Genomic DNA, 19,863 nt, shown 5'->3' with positions numbered 1-19,863 from the left:
AACAATCATGCCAGCCTGTTAATTGCTCTGTATGTGGCATAGGCTGAAGCTAATACAAACAACTTTCCTGGTTCACGGCACTGTTACTTTGTTGTTGTTTGGGCTGTGAAAAGAAACGATATAACAGGCTGGAGCCGCTCCTGTGATGAAAGATCGTTGGTTAACACAGACCAAAAAAGGATTTTTTTGTGTGTGTGTGTGTGTGTGTTATTTCCACCGGTGGAGGTGAGAGATACATTCAGCGCAGAACAAACAAGCCATTGCTCTCCCCACTGGCATCCTAATTGTCCCTACCTCTAATAGGATGTGTAGGATCCTCTCTGTGAGCAGCCCCTCTTGTTTGGTAATGACTTTCTAAAAAAGATTGAAAGAAAGATAAAAAAGCACAGAAAAAAAAACAAGCTGCAACAGTGTTTGAAATGAGAGGAGGGGAAAAAAAGCAACAACAACAAGCTTGCTGTATTCTCCTGGTGTAATTCTGTATGTTTACAAGGTATTTGCCCATTAGATCTTAATTATTTGCTTTTTGGTTCCTGTTTTGTTTGGACGTTTGTATTTCAGTTGTCGTTCTGTTTTTGGTTTGATTGTTTGTTTCTATATGATTTGGTTCATTTCTTTTGGAATGATACGGCCTCCCTGCGCATTGGTGCAATGTGCTTGATGATGTTGAAATCAGTTAGCAGCACTTTCTGAAAGCTCTTCTCCCTCTGGTCGCCATTTACTTTATGAATCAGACCCCATCCCCACCCCCACCTTCCCACCACCACGCTGCTCCTCTCACCCCCCCCCCCCCCACCTGACCCCACCACCTGCACCCCCCCCCCACCCCACCCTTCCCCCCCTCCTCTCCACACACACCTCCGCTCCACCTCAGATGCTCAGCCGCTGCCAACAGCCCTCCCCACCATGCGGAGCCGCCACCGCCACCCAAACCCCCCATATTAGGAAACAGTCTGTTTGCCTGCGGAGGCTCTCCAGCCCGATTGGAACCCGTTTGGTCTGGACACGGTGGGCGCGTGCGTGCGTGCGTTCGGTGGGGGCTGCTGGCGCCGGCTGAGGCGTGACGCAGTGAGGTGCTCACAGTGTTGTTCAGGCTCGACAGCACCTCTCCCTGCTGCTTTTGCCACTGATGTGCTATCCTTTTGTGTGTGTGTGTGTGTGTCTGTGTGTGTGTGTGTGTGTGTGTGTGTGTGTGTGTGAGAGAGAGAGAGCGAGAGAGAGAGAGAGAGAGAGAAAGAAAGCGAGTCTGTATGTATGTATGATGTGCGTCTGTATGTATGTGTGCACTGTTTGTAATCTAAGCATGCCTGCATGCACTTGAGGCAGTCAGCTGTTGGTTTTGTGGGGCTCTTGTCTGTGCCTGTGCATGAGTGTCAATAAACCAGTGTATGTTTGATTAACAGGAAGCGCCCTATGTGATGTTCAAGAAAAACTATAAGCATCTGGAGGGGAATGAAAGATATGAAGGCTACTGTGTCGATTTAGCCTCTGAGATTGCTAAACATGTGGGCATTAAGTACCAGCTGTCCATAGTAATGGACGGCAAGTATGGCGCCAGGGACCCCGAGACCAAGACGTGGAACGGGATGGTGGGTGAACTTGTCTATGGGGTGAGTACCGGTCAGCGAGCGCCAACGGGTCGCCCCCCCCAGCGGCTATCTTCAGCCGCCTTTTTGTTTCCCTTCTTCATCTCAATAGCATTCCTTTCTTTTTTTCTTGAGTCACAGCCAGATGTCAGCCAAACGTAGGGTTAGTTAATTATGCGACCAGCGATCAGGCTCGTAGCCGGGCGGCGGTGGTTTGTTCTATACACGTGCAGCCGGCTCGTCTGGATTTTTTTTTTTCCGGATGAGGTGTGAAGCCCGGCCAAAGGCTCCCGACGTGATTGTTTATTTTTTTGTTGTTGTTGTTGTTTTTTTTTTTAGCCCCACTCCATCACAGCATGCCATTGTGTGATTCATCTCCACGGCGCTCTCCAGCGGAGAGCCACTTCTCACCGCGGACACCGGAGGCCCCGCCTCTTGAGTCCCACATTTGTCAGCGGCGTCTCAGATGGCGTCAACGCTGGGAGCCCACCGAAATCATTCCCAATTCCCATCGCTGACGATTTTCTTTTTAACGGATGGAGGGCCATATACAAAATGCATGAGGGTTAGGTTACCTCATCTGTTCAATTTCCAAACCATCAGTGAGAAAGATTGCCTGGTTTGACGGCCCTAACAGCAGAAATTATCCTCAAAAATAGGCAGCCCCACTGGCTATCAGAGGGATGGGGGTGGGGCGGGGGGGAATCTGCTACCTCTCAATCAAGAAATCACCCAGCATTTCTGCATCCATATTTTTATGACCGACAGTCAAGACGAATCATTGCCATGCCGTTTGACCTCTTGACCGCTGAATTCATTACGTTTAGGTTTGTCTCTGACAGGGCCGGTCCGTGACCACTGAATTTTTTACGGCTTTGTTATGGATTGATCCAGAGCTGCAGTGCTTGCTGTTAAGATTAAGCAGATCCAAATATAATGGCATGGTGCAGCTACCTTGGAAACGAATGTCATCATTTTTAGCTGTGTTGTCATCATATTTTTGTTCTGTTTAGGTTGACCTTGCCAAATGCCAAAAAAACAAATAGCAAAAGAAAGAGATTGTTCTTGACGCTGCTCAGTTTCAAATGTATTCTGTAATCAATGTGGAGTGCACAATGTGATAACAAAGAGATGCCCTTCACGAACCACTGCCCAGGCAAAGAGGCTGGTCTTTGATGAATCACCAAACCACTTGAGGCGGTAATATTGTCTAAGTATACAAGAGGTGTTCAAATTATATATTTTTTTCCCCTCCTGTGCTTTTCGAAAGCGATCCATCCCCGTTTGTGGCAGTGGGACGTGAGGATTGTGTTTTTTGGGCGGAAGCCATGAGCTGAGGGAGAGAGGGAGGTGGGGAGGAGAGGGGGTGGGGAGTGGTGGAGGCGACAGCTCTCGCAGATGAAACATGCAGATGATAAAACAAGCACTTGAGGGAACAGTTGGCTGATTTGATTTGATGGAGAAATGTAGAGTGGATATGTCACTGTGTTTTGTTTTGTCTGTCTGTTACTCTTTTTCTTTTTTTTTTTTCATTCAACGCCCCCATATTAAAGCCATCAACAAGATTTCCATTTCAATCCGTTTACAGTAGTGCAAGTATGTACTGTGAATATTGCCCCCTCGAAAAAAGATCATCTGAAATTATTCATATGGTGTGCCACGATAAGATTTTGAAGCATATTTCTGCATTACGAATAAATCACTTAGTATAAATCCTTAATTAGCTATTTATATGCAAATTATACTGTGATTTATTGGAACTCTGCAGTCGGCAGATTTCTACAGGTCATCTCTGTAAGGATAGAGATGATATTTGTGTTTTCGCCTCTTCCTACTCCTACCACAGTTCATGTCAGCATGCCCCAGTGTGCGACAAGTCACTCCATTGCTAGGGAGCCGTGATGGCACCATAAATGTGTTTTTATGGTTTCATGTGAATTGCGTAGTAACCCGATATCACACCTGTCACGCTGTGCTCTGGAGGTGTAAGTCAGTAGCTTGGCGTGGAGGAGTGGAGGAGTGGGTGTGAACTCTGACTGAGCCCTGAGCCTGGTTCTCCATCAGGCCAGCAGCCAGAGGGCACAGGTCAGGGGTCAGGGTTCGCTGAAGGGCAGAGGCTCCAAGTGATCGCCAGACCAAGCTGCAGGATGGAGTAGAACCAAGATGTGTGTGGGCTGTCCATATCATTTGTGCCTACTATAGATAATGAATAGCTAGCAGCCCGTGCTGACACACTGGTTACAGTGAGAAAAGCAATATATGCTTGTTATGCGCGGTATGTGGATGGGTAGTAGACTTACGTATGGTTGACTTATAGTATGTGATGAAATATGAAAGGTTAGAGTTGTTTTATTGCAAAATAATGACGAGTTAATACATTTTTGTTGTATACGTTTTGAAATTGTCGCAGGAGTTTTTCCTGAAAAGAGAGCTGTCTTTAGGGTTTTCACAGAGGAAATTGTACATCTCGTGTTGCAAAACTCACTTTTTTTAATTTCACTCCCATTATTCTCTTTTCTCGCTATTTCACATACACATGCAATGATTTGCAAAGGATGCCTCACAACCTCATCTGACATCCTCCCAAAGTAATAAGCATTAACAAATGTGCTGTAAAAGCTCAGTCTAATATCATGAAAAAGCAATGAAGTCCCCCCCCCCTCGTCCCCCCGCTTTACCAAGAGCCCCCCAGAGTCACCACCGCAAGAATTAGAGCTCTTCTCAAAAGTAATTAGCTTGTTATCAGCAGTTGCAGTTTCTTGTGAGAAAATGCAAATGTGTGCAGCTTTGACGAGGCTGCTGAACTGGGCTGGGGTGGGGTGGGGTGGGTGGAGGAAGATTGGGGGGGTGGACTAATGCATGCTTGTACGTGTTCCTGTTTCCAGAGGGCAGACATAGCCGTCGCGCCACTGACTATCACCCTGGTGCGCGAGGAAGTCATAGACTTTTCCAAACCGTTCATGAGCCTGGGCATCTCCATCATGATCAAGAAGCCCCAGAAGTCCAAGCCGGGCGTCTTTTCCTTCCTCGATCCTCTGGCCTACGAGATCTGGATGTGCATCGTGTTCGCCTACATTGGCGTGAGCGTGGTGCTGTTCCTCGTGAGTCGCTTCAGCCCCTATGAGTGGCACCTGGACGAGCAGGACGAGACCAAAGACCCACAGACGCCTCCCGACCCGCCCAACGACTTTGGGATCTTCAACAGCCTGTGGTTCTCCCTAGGGGCCTTCATGCAGCAGGGCTGCGATATCTCTCCAAGGTGGGTGGCCACCAGCTGTGTGTGTGTGTGTGTGTGTGTGTGTGTGTGGGGAGGGGGGCATCTTTCTCTTCCTGTCATCTGTTCAGGGCTCCCTCTCTCTCTCGTCGCAGAGACGGTAAAGCAGGTGGGTGGCTGCCAGCCGAGAGTGGGAGGGTGGGTCTCTTCTTTTTCTTCCTCTCATCCGCTCATCTTTCTCTCTCTCTCTTTCTCTCCATCTCTCTCTCGTCGCAGAGGTTCTAACACAGTGATGAGAGTGAGCAGCCATGCTTATCTTCCCCTCGCTCTCTCTCTCTCTCTCTCTCTCTCTCTCTCTCTCTCTCTCTCAGGTTTATGACACACTGATCATCAGCGGCGGTTGCTTTTTTGTGTTTGAATTGCCATTTCCTGAATGGCATGTGTCGGCAGCATTACCAGCTGGGTTAATGTATTCTGTGGTCTGCTCCGGTCTATCCTGCTTCCATTTGGCTGTTTTAAATGTGCGTCAAAAGAGCCTCAAAAAAGTTCATTTCACCTGCCTGACAGCTGCGAGGGAAGTTTACAGCCCTGCATTGTGTTGGCTGTAATTGCTGGTTTTTGTTATACTATAGCTTTTGAAAAGCCAGGCATTTCTCTCTCTCTCTCTCTCTCTCTCTCTCTCTCTCTCTCTCTCTCTCTCTCTCTCTATTTTTCTCGCTCTCTCCCTCTCTCTCTCTCTCTCTCTCTCACTCTCTTGCTCTCTCCCCTCCCGCTCCCCCTGTTTTCTGTCCTCTGCTCCTGCTCTCTGTTCATGAATCACTGCTCTCTCTGGCTTTGCCCTCTCGCAGCCCTGTGCCTGTGCCTGTAAAGGGGTATGGTTGCTCACGCTGTTTTGGCCTCAGCGGTGAGATACTGATTAATTAGGGATCCTTTGTGGCCCAGGTTGTCATAGATCATATTGCATATTGCAGACTGACTGTTTTCCTATCATTGCAAGGGAGATAGGGGTTGTATATTTCATTAAATGTCTACCGGAAGAATTCATGTGTCCAACATGCCCAGTGAAGGCCACATAGATTGAATGTCAAAATGCCTCTGTGTGCTACATACATATATCTTTATGTTGGTGTTTGATGCTGAAAGACGCTAAAAAGCTACAAATCCTGGTTTATATACTACTGCTGTGTACTACTAGAGTAGCAGAACAATACTATCATACTGTAATTGGTAATGCTCTCCTCTGCGCTAACTGCTACTTGGGGAAGCACTATATTGCACGTGGCTGAATGACATGCTCAATCTTTTTTAATAGCCGTTTTTGACATTTTAATTCGAAATCCAATATTTATACTGGATTGGCCACTAATATTTAGTAATATAATGGGACATTAGTGTGTATCATGATTTTATGAAAGATTAAAAAAAAAATACTGTTTGCAGAGTTTACAGAGTCTCTTCGTCCAAAACAAGGGGCATTTATCACATAATATATCACTGATTAATTGTTTCAATCATTTTTATGTTTGGCACTCAATACTAACAGACAATAAAATCCGGATTTTTGTGGCAGCACTTACTAAAAGCTCAGCATCAATATGGTCCAGTTAATATACGATTCTGTGGAACTGCACAGACTTACAGCCTAGATTAAAATTGAACTTTGATCCCCTAAAAGCACTCAGAAACGATGTCTGCGGTGTCACACGACCCAGACACACTCCTTCAAATCAACTCCTGTCTGTTTCCGCCCATCCTGCCCGGGCACCCCCCGCTGCCATGATCTCGGAATGATGGCGTTCCGAGGGAGGCAGTGGAGGAGGCTTCTGCGGTGTAATGGGACCTAAATGGGATAGCAGCGCTAAGCTAATGACAGTGTCGATTAAACTGTGTGTGGTGTAAATCTTTTACCAATTTGTCAAGACATGCATCATTTTGACAGCGCCGTGTCTTCCATCATGACAGGCTATCATGCGCCCTCCGAAGCTCCACACCTACTGATTGCTTCCACCACCCATTTGAGCGTGACTCGGTTTATTACGAAAAAGAAAAGTACCACTCTCAAAAAAGAACTTGCTATGTGTGTGTCTCAGGCCGCTCGTGTGCGTGTTGTTGTTACATTCATACATACCGCTTGTTGGGATTTTTGGTGTTTTTCAGCATCTTGTTTTCTGTGAGTAGGTGTTCCCTCCCATGCTGACTTAGCTGCTAATCACCATACGGTAATCTACTCTGTGATGAAGTCGTTTTTATTGCAGAGTGAAGATGGATCCAGTGTGTGATTGCATAGAGAGGGAAAAACAGCACCGCACACTATTAGATGTAACCACAGGGAAAGGTAGAGGTGTAATGGAAAGAAAGCAGCTGTGTTTTTGTTGGAGTTAATTGTGCTTCTCTTTTGAGTGTAGGTGGATGAGTGTTAACACACCTTCCCTTTTGTTCTCTGGCTTCCATCTGTCTGTTTAACTCTCTCTCCCCCCATATACTCCCTCACCACAACCACCACCACCTCCTCTTTCTCTCTTTCCATCTCTCGCTCTCCCTTTCGCTCTCTCTCTCGCTCTCTCTCTCTCTTTCTCTTTCTCCCTCTCTCAGGTCCTTGTCAGGGAGAATTGTTGGAGGCGTCTGGTGGTTTTTCACTCTCATCATAATCTCGTCCTACACGGCCAACCTTGCTGCTTTTCTCACTGTGGAGCGAATGGTCTCCCCCATTGAGAGCGCAGAGGATCTCGCCAAACAAACAGAGATTGCCTATGGAACTTTGGATTCAGGCTCCACAAAAGAGTTCTTTAGGGTGAGTTCCAGCTCCATGAAATCTCCATAAGTCTCTGAATGTGAAATGGTAGAAATCAGAAGTCTGCACATCATTGCAACATCATTTTTTAATTCTATTTTCAAATATTAACTACATAGCATATCATAGCGTCATAGAAGAAGCCACATTGTGCAATTACTTTCTTGTCTGACTTTTTGACCCCTTTCATAATTCTGTTGATGTCAAACTTTAAATTGGAGATAAAGATGAAAATCCAGTTATGCAATACTTTGGCTTTAAAAAAACCCCTCTTGTTTTGAGTTCACCTTGCTGTGTTTTTGTTTTTCATGAAGTTTGCAAAAGCGACACTTAAAGTGACACATGCAGTACCTCTGTGCAGCACGCTGCCTTATCGCCTTAATCGAATTTTAACATGAGGCTTAAGCTTGACACGCAAGTCAAAGAAAGCTAGCAAATCGCTCTGGCATATTTTTGCTGCTCCAATTGTAAACACTGTTTTTTGTGGGGGGGGGGGGGGGGGGGGAAGGAAAACAGGGCTGAGGTTGATTTCTTGCCACAGTTGCGACATCCGTGGTGTTGAGAGAGCTGCAGTCGTGGCAAAAAGCAAAGCGTTGAAAAGTGGGTGCTGGGGGATGTGGTGATTGGCACACCCAGCTCCACAGCGCGCTGAGGCGGCCCGGCGGGGCCCCTGAGAATGTGATTAGCCGCGGTGATGGGCTAGACAGTTAGACAAGACACCTTCCATCACACTCCACTGACACCCACCACCGCACTGTCAATCAGGCACCTATGGAGCCGCCAGTGAAAAGAGAGAGTCGATCTCCTGCCGAGTTTTTCATCGCCCCGGCTACAGTCGCTTGGCGGAGTTTTTATCGGAGCAGCCGGGTTATTGCGTGTGAACCTGGCAGATGCATCTGCGAGGCCGCAGACCTTTTTTCGTGTCGGCGTGGTGAACCCGAAAAGAGGTTAATGGCCAAGCTTCTAATTAACAGGAAAACGAGTCAAAGTCAAAAAAAATAAAAAATAAATAAAAACTCGCTGAATTCTCGTCACGCAGCTGCACCTGGCCCCAACTGACTTAGCGTAACTTTATGCAAGTTGAGTGCCAGGTGGTATAGACAACCTTGGACGGAGTAGCGCCTCCGGGAGTGACTAAAATAACGGGCAGGGCCCCCGAGTGCCCGGGAGGTGCGGAGCAGGAAGCCGAGGCCTCATCAAAACCTGCCCCTCACCCTCCCGCGCAAAACAGGTCAACTCACCAAATATAATGAGTGGGTTTTATTTGGCCAGCAAATTGGACCTGATGAAAAGGGGCCTCGGGGGTCAGTGCCCGGCCGCTCGAGAGGCGTGCGAGATGAAGTAAGCAATATGTCCAGCGGGCTCGGCAGGACCGCCGCCGCAATTAAAGCCCAAATGAACTCTGGGAGATGGGCAGACGAGGGGAGGCGTAGCCCTCCCTCGATCTCTGTACAGTTCAACTCTTCAGGGGATTCAAAATGCCACGCGTGGAGAAAAAAAAAAAAAAATGAAAGCGTTCCATTAACGTCTGAAGGTGCGACCTAATAAACCTTTGAGGTGGTTCTACCCAGCATGCAACTTAATTTCTCTGATTCATCAGGCCCGGCTCATTCCACCAGACGGCTATCGAGCTAGGTGTTCATACTGATTAAACTGCTCTGAGATGCATAACAAACCTGATGCTACAGTATACTAAATATTTGTGTTTATGCGAGTTTGTGTATGGATAGGCTAATACTGTTGACGTTAGAAACCGTTAAAAGGAAATGGGGTAAGAGGTAGCAAAATACACTGTCAAGCCTGATGAGAGGTTAAGAAAATATCGAGCGTTCAAAGCCTTGACGCGTGTGAAAGGTGTCGGAGGCTCGTCTGTGCCTCGTAACGTCGTGTTGACTGGGCTCGTCACTTGAAAGAGTTATGTCGATTCCAGGTCTGCGTGGCAGGCTGTTTTCATGTCATTAAAGGTTTGCGCGAGATAACTGATGGGGCGGTTAGGGACTTGCAGATTCCACATTTTCTATATAATGAGTGCCCTAGTTACACTCAAAGCTTTCAAATCCGAAATGACATGTGTGAACTGCTTTTCCAGGGGACTTTTAATTAAAACTGCAGAGGGCTGACAAGGAAAAAAACACTGATTAATAGAGGCTCAAGTCCTATTTTAGATCTGTTTTTCCAGGAAATACATTCTGGTTTAATTAGACCCATACGGCAGAAACCAGCTGGAAATATGAAACGAGGCACAGAATTTTGAACCAGACATATGTCATCATCCTTGACATAATTCGCCTCCATTTTTTCCTTGTAGTATTTGCCCAGTATTTAATCTTTTTTTTGCACCAAAGTTGTTGGTGTGTGAGGCACATTGCATGTGTTAGCATTCTCACAAAGAGACTTGGCACATGCCAGTAGAATGTGGGGCAGCTCATGCATGAGCTGCTGTGTAGATCAGTGGAGTATTCATCACATGGTTTTTAGCAGATGGACCTCCTGCCCTCACACGAACCCTCCTCCATAACAACAGGAACTACCCAGGGTGCACCAGGAACTACCCAGGGTGCGCCAGGAACTACCCAGGGTGCGCCACCCTGGAACGCACGGCGGGAGATTTCCAGTCCATTTTTCTCATTTGCCCGCCATGCTCGGGAGGATGTGAATCCCGTACCGCAGCGCCCAGAGGCCATCAGAGTGGTCATTAAACACCTTCCTGAGGTGAGATAGTTAACCTCCCCGAGAACAGCGGACCGCTCCGTGGCCCGAGCGTATTATGGAGGGAAAAAAAACTGCCAACGCAAACTCCCATGGGTGAGCTGAATCACATCAGGCGAGAAGAACTGGAGCACATTTTCATAAAGATCAGATGCTGTGAAACGACGCTTCATATCCTAGATATCCTAGGGATGCTTCATATCCCCCCTCCCCCCACGACCAGAGCACACGTGTGTGTGTGTGTGTGTGTGTGTGTGTGTGTGTGTGTGTGTGTGTGTGTGTGTGTGTGTGTGTGTGTGTGTGTGTGTGTGTGTGTGTGTGTGTGTGTGTGTGTGTGTGTGTGTGTGTGTGTGTGTCTCCGTGTGTACTCTTATCCCTTGCTTGGCTCGGCCCATAAATCCCGCCATGTTGGGAGCCCTCAGCTGTCCTAATGCCTTACTGTAATTTACAAGTGCCAGCTCCCGCGAGTGACCCGACCCCCCGGGTGGGCTCGGCGGCGGACATAACTCACTCGTCCACTCCGCCTGTCTCTCTATTTGTCATGTCCCAGCGCCGCTGGGCAGCTAAGGTACACCCTAATCTGTCCTCATTTGGGCCGAGTGTGTGCCAGCCTGCTCGTTCGCCCCCCTGCCCCCTTGCCCAGCGGGCACCGAGCCTTTAACAGGGACGTTTGGCCATTTGCGCCCAGAACTCTTTACCTCTTCAGGCTGACAATCTTCAGTCGGCACCACCAGCATTAAAAAGAAAGCACACACAAGGAAGGCTTGATAGATGCGGGCCTGTTGTCGGCGGGTAGGGAGGAAGAAGGGCTTTATCTCTGATCGATAGCCCCTCAAGGCGTCCGCATCTGTCCCTCCAATAAAAGGCGCCAGCTGGTGCCGAGACTCCCACGGTGCGCCCCCGTAAAGCGACGCGGGACGGCCGACTCCGCCAGGCTTCCCCCGGCAGCAGCAGCGGCAGCCGTGGCGCGCCAACACGGCACACGGCATCCATACTAATAAAAGAGACCAACAAAGCAGTCTGCCTTCGCCACAGTCCCTGTTTACGACTGTATAGGTCTGTTTATATCGCCACTTTACCTACAGCACAAACCCCATACTGTACTGTAGCTGCCAATGTGTTAGGTAACCACGCGTTTGATTGGACGTGACTGCATGTAATCCAAGTCCCTTTGTGTGGTACAAGCCCTGCACAATGTAATGGGCTTTTAAAACCATACCAAAGAGTTTAAATACTTCATAATGGTCTTACATATTTGATCCATATTTTTTAGAGGGACGTGTGACCATCAAACCACCTTTCATGTTCCTTGCATAATTCAGGAGCTTTACAATAATGAATGGCAAATGTGGGTGGAAGGAAAAGGCACATTTGCTCCCACTGCTTATGTATTATTTCTGGGCCCCATGCATACCATAACAGGTAGAAAATGAAAATCAGGAACCTCCATCCAGGATCTCTTTCACCTCCCTGAGCGTGAAAATCAATTTCACAACTGAACAATTACGGTATAGGGACACTATAACTTATACATTATATAAACCGGTACGCGGCACCGATGAAAGAGAATGTAATGTCAGCTATTTCTTTCTCCTTCGGACCCCCATAGTCTTTTTTTCAGAATGAAAAATTGAAAAAGATTCAAAAATGAAATGCATGAAGGTGATGGCTGTAAAAGAGGCGATGACGAATGCGAACAGGTCGATAAATAAAACAGAGCGCCAGGGATGTCCAGGAATGACCGTCCCCCTTGTGAATTATTCCAGTGGGCTGCTGCTGAAAGGGTCAGCTCACTCTCACCGCCCAGATTAGAGCCTTTTCACAGAACGGGAGGAACCTGACAAAAGCAGTGACAAGCTCGTCTAAAACAAGAAGTAACCTTCAAATGGGACCAGGTCCCTTCAGAGGCCCATGTCCAACACCAGATGAACTGAAACGACAGCAGGGGGGGGGGGGGGGGGGGGGGGTATTGGGGGGGAGGGGGGGGGGTATTTGGAGAGAGGGGGACAGAAAGAAAGACAGAACAGAAAGACAGAACTACAGCATGAAAGACGGAGCCCAAGTTATTGGCTTCAAGCACTGCGGCTCAAAGCCCGTCATTTGGTATTCCAGGCATATGCACATCAATGACAATGTAAACCTCTAGAGCCCCAACTTTCCCCACTCTGCGCCGCGGCGATACAGGTAGAGGCAGCACATTTCGTAGTTGCCACGGCAGCGCTAATGTCCTGAAACTCAATAATATGAAAGTAAAAAAAAAGTGGAGTTGAAAGAGAAGCTCTCTAATGTTTTGCGGACGCTTTTGAGTGGTGGAGCCCAGAGGCTGAGAGGCAGGGGAGGGAGAGAAGTATGATGAAAGAAGCCTGCAATGCCGCGGGATAAACTCCTGCGCCTGTTTCGGGAGGAAGGCTATTCGGGCCGCGGCCACAAAAAGGTTGACTAACTTCGCAATCAATACAGATTATCAGGGTATTAATGTTGGGCAGGGCAATGACTTTGGACTTCTTTTTTCTACCCTTGCGTTTCTTTGCCTCTGAGTTCTGTCCTTGGCAGCAGACGGCACAAACATGGTTAGCACTCCAAGACACAGCGTTATAGTAGTTGACTTCACGAAATAATGCGGTGAGAAAATATATATGAGCAGATGGCCGGTAGATTTGTGTGTTTGTGTTTATGTTTATTTGGAACGCCCCACTGTTGTACTGCCAGCCTGTCTTCACACCAACCCCAAGATTTTCATCTCTTCCTCCGCCTGTTTCAAAGCGGTCATGCGTTTTATGCCACGCTTAAAGTAAACATTTGCTGTGCAGTTTCTACAGAGTGTTGACTTTAACTCAGAATGGTGAGCAGATCTGTTGGGCTTTGCTTTGGGGGATGACGGATTCATCCACGGCCATTTTGAATTTGATATGATTCTATTTATTTATTTATTTATTTATGTATGGCTGCAGTATGAAACTCTCTGCAGTTTGAAATGCCCTTTGTATGAGGTCACTTTACAAAACCCAAGATGGCAGGTTGCTTCTCTCCACTGCATTCGCCCTATGAGCTTGGTAGACAGCGTTAGCAGTGCATTGTTAACGGCAGGCACTCTTATTGACCTTTAGGCTTTGGAGACCGTGAGGCTAGCTCTAGCTGGGTTGCCTGCAGTTGCTGGGTGGCTTGAGTGTAGGCTGTCTGAGGGGCACAGTTAACCCACCATGTCTGTCTGTCTGTCTAGCTCAGGCAGTAGTGCTGTCATTTCCTCCCCCTCATCAGACAAATGCAGCTACTGTAGATGTTGCCCACTGCCACTTGAATGTCTGTACCGTCACACTCAAAAAGAGTTTGGTGGAAAGTATCTGTGTGTGTGTGTGTGTGTGTGTGTGTGTGTGTGTGTGTGTGTGTGTGTGTGTGTGTGTGTGTGTGTGCGCGTGTGCATACCGGCGTCCCGCTGGGGAGGTTGGCAAAGCGACCTCCCCTCGGCTGAGGGAATTGCATAGCCAGCGTTAGCGTAGCGTTGACAGCGCTAAGCGGGGCGGGTGCACGCGAGGCCAGTGGAAATCACATGTGGACCGTCCCTCTCTCCCTCTCGCCCAGACAGCCCTCACGGACCCTCTGTCTGTGGTCTCGTCTCGGTCGCCGCTGGACGATCTGTCACGCTGACGTCCCCTCTCTCCGTCTCAGGGCTTGTTATCAGGCCTACCCACAATCCCCTGAAAAGTCTCCATTTGTGCTGGAATGAAGCGGACGAAGCTTTTGAAAGTAAACAGTGACCGCAAGGCTCCCAGAGACGCTGTTTCAGAAATGCTTAGAAAACACAGCTAAATACTGTGTGTCTTCCGGGCATTCAGCAGGAATAAAGAGGGTATTATTAGCACAGTGGGCCTTGCTTGGTAATGTTGTGTAATTTACTCCAACAAGCGATGGCCCCTGTTTGATTCATGGCTTCTAATCTTTTTTTCTCTTTTTTTTTTTAAACGGCTGCCGAAAAGATGTGGACGATCGCATCGAGAAAGACGCTCTCATTGAGACGCTCTCGAAGAGTCTCATTCCATCCCAGTCTCCTCTGTGTTTTCCTTTTTTTTCCACCGCTGCTCATGGTCCAGCTACTGATGAGGCTTCTTTAGGTTCCTGTTGCACTCGCCCCACTCTGATATTGATGAATTGACTTCATAAAGCTGGAGGCAGCGCTGTCTCAGGCTGCACTAATCAATGCCAGATTGTTGTTGTTTTTTGTTTTTTTTACCCCGTCTCCTTTGTAAACATCCCTGCGGATTTGGGGGGGAATGCTGCGTTAGGCTGAGCCCCACACAGACCCGGCGCCGCAGGGACGTCGTCCTCCAGCGAGCGTCCTTCCAACATTTTTGCCGCCGTCAGCTCCGGCATTCCGAGTCCTCCGCTGGCATCCGAGATGGAATTTTCCACCTATTTCTCTTAAATAGCCCATGAATTATAGGCATCAGCTCGGCATTTGTCTTGTTTACCGTTTTGATTGATACTGCTCGCTCGCGTCCTTTTTGTCTTTTCGGACTGACCCCTTGGCTCATGATGGATGGTTGGAAATAATTTAATGGAGTGCACGTTGTCAGTTATGCCAAGGATAATGGATCTGTTTTGTTAAACATGATGCCATGCTCATCATACTCAGAGTAGTCTCGGTTTTAAGTAGTGTGTATTAGGAGATACTTTTTTTCGTCTTTAAAATAGGGAAGAAATTGTGGACAAGGGCCAACCCACAGCCAAGCACAATACTGTGGGCTGACTCATAATAATTACAGTACATTCTTTCTGTTAAAGGAGGCTTTGAATACAAAATGGCAGATATAGTCCGTTTCAGATTATGCAGTGGGACAGTGAGTGTAACCTCTGCTATTCATTTCATGACTCACAGTGGGGTGCAAATTATGCAAAGTCGCTCTTGCTTTTCTCCCTGTTTCTGTCTCTCCATCCGTCTCTCTCTCTCTCTCTTGTCTAGCACTCGTTCTCTCTTTCCTTTTAGAGACCTCTTTGAAATGCCCTATCAAGCCATTCAACTAGAAGGGCCAGCTCGTTTGAAATTCATAGTTTGTTGGTGATGCGTCATGCTCGTGTTCCCCATTGTGTGCGTGTGCGTGCGTGCGTGTGTTTCTGAGTTTGAGTGTGTGTATGTGTGTCTGTGTAGACGGACGTAACTTTATAACTCCCTCTGCCCAGAATCCAAGGGAAGCGTCACAGTTGATTTGGGAGCATCTCTTCCTGATGCAGTCCCGAGTGTCCTTGGCGTGGTGGCCGGGGTGATGGGCGACGGCTCCCCTGCCGCCGCCACACAGGCGTTTCTAATTTATGTTGCCACGCCAACAGCTTGTCTAAAGCCGGGCTCTATTGGCAGCCTCCCCATGCCTCCCCTAAGCCCCCCCTCTCCATTCTGCGGCAGCGTCGGACCAAATCAAATTAATACGACTGAGAATTCCACCGTCTTGGTGCCACGTTCGACCCAGGAACAGATTCCCTCCCAGCTTACAGCTCATAGCTTCATTTACGGCCGTTAGGTTGGCATAAACGAGTAAGACAATGCCGCGTTAATAACGCGGTTAATGCCAACGCAGACACCTAATGGTTGCACAGCCTTATCTTCCGAGTTTACCTTATTAGCACCTGTTTATCACCTCGTTATATTTCTTGTCTCCTATGTGGCCTTCCTTCTCTTTATTTCCTTCACTCACAAACACATTATGCTGAAACATTGCTCTCAGTGGTTTTGTGTAATTATCAAGCATGGTTAGCTTAATAGAGAAGAATTTAATGGGGTTTTGGGGAAAAAAAGTGTATTGTGGTTATACTAAGTAAATAAGCATAAACGTATAAATTCTAGATTATTCAAATGCAGACAATTTTCAAGGTGTGAAGATGTAACTTTTTAGCTGCTCGTCACATTTTTGTGGGCAGTCAAAAAAAATAGGGCTATTATTTTTGTGAAAATATTTATTGACACCCCCCCCCCCCCCCCCCCCAAAGAAAAACAAGTAATATGCCACCCTGTCATATTACTCAAGCAGTTATAATTATGAGATGACACTTGTCCACTTTGTCCTCTTTGCTGAATGCTCTTTGAAGAAATGCCTGTCTGTGTGACATCTAATAGCCTTCCTCTCTCTCTCTCTCCATCACTTTCTCTTTCTCTCTCTGTCTCTTTTCTCTTTGTCCCCCTCTTTCCTCCATACAGCGCTCCAAAATAGCAGTGTATGAGAAAATGTGGTCATACATGAAATCTGCTGAGCCCTCTGTCTTTGCCAAGACTACACCTGATGGGGTGGCGCGGGTACGAAAGTCGAAGGGCAAGTTCGCCTTTCTTCTCGAATCCACCATGAACGAGTACATCGAGCAGCGGAAGCCGTGCGACACCATGAAAGTGGGCGGAAACCTCGACTCTAAGGGCTATGGTGTGGCCACCCCCAAAGGCTCAGCATTAAGGTAGGTGGAATAATATAACAATATTCTCCATGTTGTTATAGTATTCCACCTACCCTGATGTCTCCTGTTGTCATCTTTCTTCCTCCCTTCTGTCCCTCTTGCTACTCTCTCTTCCTCCTCCTGCTCCTGCTGTTCTTTTTTCTCCCTCCTCTACTTTCTCATCCCTCTCTCTTATTTCTGCTCTATTATCTTCTTTCTTTCATCATCTTCTTCTTTGTCTTCTTCTTCTTCTTCTTCTTCTTCTTCTTCTTCTTCTTCTTCTTCTTTGTCTTCTTCTTCTTCCTCTTCTTTTTCCTCTTTTTGTTTGTGAATGAACACGGAGAGGTAACGGTATGATGTTTTTAACTGTGCTTTTTGATATCATGATTGAATCTTATTCTCTTTATGGTTTTTCTCCTTCTCTGTGTTTGTGTGTTATTATTTCCCTGTGAAATCAGTCTAACTTCTTAGTGTCAGAGCTAAAAACCCATCTCACGTCCTGTGTGTCTCTCTCACTGTTCTCTTCTTCTCTCTTTCCTTTCGATCCTTCCTCCTGTCTTGTGTGCTGTCCTTCCTGACTGTTGTGTTGTCACTTTTAATTTAACAGTTCAACGGTTTTTCAATTTAGCTTGTAAAAGCTGCGCTGTCACTTGTGACGAATGTTAATTGCATGGTGTTTGTTGTTGTTACTTTTCTTCTCAATGACGAGTGTCCCCATCCCGCACACTTCAGTTTTAAGCAACGTAACCCTCCATGCCACCTTTAATATTTAACACTTTCTTTGCTCTAAGCCTTTCTTATCTCCATAATATTCGTTAAAATTCTTTACCAAATTGTCCTTTCGTGCTCTTTCAATAACCATTCTGATTACTGATTATTATGATGATTATAATAATAACCACTATTAGTAGTAGTATTATTACTATCTACTATCGATACCATTATGATTACTACTACTATCACTATGCATTAGATTTCTCACGGACCTGTGCATTTTCTTACAAGTTATGTTTTATCGTTTCAAGAAATGCTGTTAACCTGGCAGTTTTAAAACTGAATGAGCAAGGCCTCTTGGACAAATTGAAAAACAAATGGTGGTACGACAAGGGAGAGTGCGGCAGCGGGGGAGGTGACTCCAAGGTCAGCCTCAATGTCACCAAAATCGGGTACCATAGTGCAGAGTAATCGGCAAGGCTGTTATGTCTGAACTGGATACTAAGGGCCACGCCTGCCGCCCAAGGCGGCCATTTTGAGTGCGTGCTTATTGCATATCTACCCATTTAAGATCCAACCAAGAACCCTGACTCGGCTAACGGAGGAAGAAAAGGACCAGTGAGATTTTGTCTGCCTGAGGAGGTTGTAGCAAATGCTGTTGCATCAGCTCTAATGAGAAGTAGCGTGGCTTAGGAGAGACAGGGAGAGAGAAAGAGAGGGAGGGAGGGAGAGAGAGAGAGAGTGAGTGAGTGAGTGAGTGAGAGAGAGAGACCACCTCAATTTCTGGGGCAAATGCTGAGCATTCAGCTGGAAATGAGAGAGAGGGAGCTGTCAGGTGAATGAGCAGTGGCTGCCCTGCAGTGAGGCAGAGGGAGACACAGCGTTAGTGCTTCCTTTACCTTCTGCAGGGGAGCTCAACACTGATGGAACCAGACTTCACCAGTAAGACAAACCACACTGTCGAGGGCTTTCCCCATCTCAAAGAGCCGCAGTCGACTATCACATGCAGCTCCACAGCAGGACAGAGGATAATGGAGAAAATGATCAGAACATCAAATACTGCAGAAGGATAAGTTTATTCCAAAGATATTTCTTAGTCGAATTTGTAAAGACAGGAGAAATGGAAAGGGTTTTTTTTTTTCTGGGAGGTAGGGGGGCAGCCAAATGCTTAACGTGCAGATTGGTTGTAGACAGCCTCAGTCCTGGAGTTTTCCGGAGACTGGCTCGCCACTTAACGAGGCCTCGGACTGCTCCTCGGAGTGAGGCGGCGCGCGTGTGTGCGGAGCGGCCGGGCCGCGGCAGTCCAGTCAGGCGAGGCGAACAGCGGAGTCTTGAGGGGACTAAGCATTGCAGGAACACGTGAGAATTCTAATCCAAGCGGCTGCCACCGGCGGTCCATTAAACCCACCCATTCATCAGTGTGAAAAATCAAAGTCCTTCATTTGATTCCACACCAATCAGGAGGGAAAAAAAGTCCCGTTGAGGGAATGTCAATGTAATGAAAGGGGAATTTCCTCTGAGATAGTACTGTATGTGTCACTTGGCACCTGCAGTTGGTGATGGGAAACCATATTAAAATGGCATCTTCAATGACCATGTCTGTGGAACTGTAAGGAGTTTCCATTCGATCACTTGAGTAAAATCAAGTAAGTAAGAGCAATGTCAAGAGGAATGCTGTCTTTATTTTTTTGACCTTTTTTTTGTAGGACAGTCGTGGTAAGTTCTCTCAGTTTTCTTCTTTTTTCCCAGAGCTCCACAGCACCCATCCTCACACATTTGTGACCTCACATTTCCAGGATGAAAATGGGGGTGCAGGCCACACACTATAGCAGAGAGAGAGAGAGAGAGAGAGAGAGAGGTCAACACCAGTGTTTCCCCAGCCACAGAAACACACACATAGCTGAAGCATGTGGGAAACAAAGGAACCCAGTCTTTCAGCATATTGATGCTGATGCCTATCTTGTCCATTGATTTTTGCAGTATATATCATATTATATTATATTATATTATATTATGGAGCACAATATGTAATCTATAGAGAGACTTGGCAGTGTATAATAGAATAGTATTGTCAGTGTCATCTATGCGGTGCACAGTCAGGAGCATCAATATATTTCCTGGTGCAGCACCCTCATTAAATCTCAAATGTACAACATGTAACCAATCAACATAACTCATGAGCTTTGATTGGTCAGTGAGACACAGAAGGCATCAGCGATTCAATTCTATTGATCTTCATTGATGGATCACAAATAGCTCGCACATTTTACCTCCACTCCTTATGGCAGAATGCTCAATAACATGGCGCTCTGCGGAGCCGTGAATCTTTATTTTTGCACGGATTCCCGACCAGTCAGACATGGCTAAAGGGAAGATAAATAAATAACTACATTATCAAAAGACTGCACACAAACACCTAATTTCATCCTGAAAATGGG

General features: G+C 46.9%; 1 protein-coding gene across 2 annotated transcripts in view; it reads left to right on the top strand.

Moving 5' to 3' along the window:
* The window catches only part of gria3b (glutamate receptor, ionotropic, AMPA 3b), an 81,713-nt gene that overhangs the window by 59,845 nt on the left and 2,005 nt on the right, over positions 1-19,863 (top strand). Inside the window, exons 9-13 of one of the 2 annotated variants that reach the window (XM_062524811.1) lie at positions 1,404-1,610; positions 4,472-4,845; positions 7,393-7,591; positions 16,485-16,732; positions 17,737-17,914. In XM_062524811.1, coding sequence (XP_062380795.1) covers positions 1,404-1,610; positions 4,472-4,845; positions 7,393-7,591; positions 16,485-16,732; positions 17,737-17,896 — 1,188 coding nt within the window. In that variant the 3' untranslated portion in view covers positions 17,897-17,914. Of the gene's footprint in view, positions 1-1,403; positions 1,611-4,471; positions 4,846-7,392; positions 7,592-16,484; positions 16,733-17,736; positions 17,915-19,863 lie in introns of those variants that run through there. The other variant, XM_062524810.1, reaches the window with a different exon arrangement.

Source organism: Sardina pilchardus, chromosome 21 (assembly GCF_963854185.1).
Source record: "Sardina pilchardus chromosome 21, fSarPil1.1, whole genome shotgun sequence".
NCBI classification, from domain to species: Eukaryota; Metazoa; Chordata; class Actinopteri; order Clupeiformes; family Clupeidae; genus Sardina; species Sardina pilchardus.
Note: the sequence above shows the minus strand (reverse complement) of the source record. Positions and strands in the feature narration are given on the sequence as shown.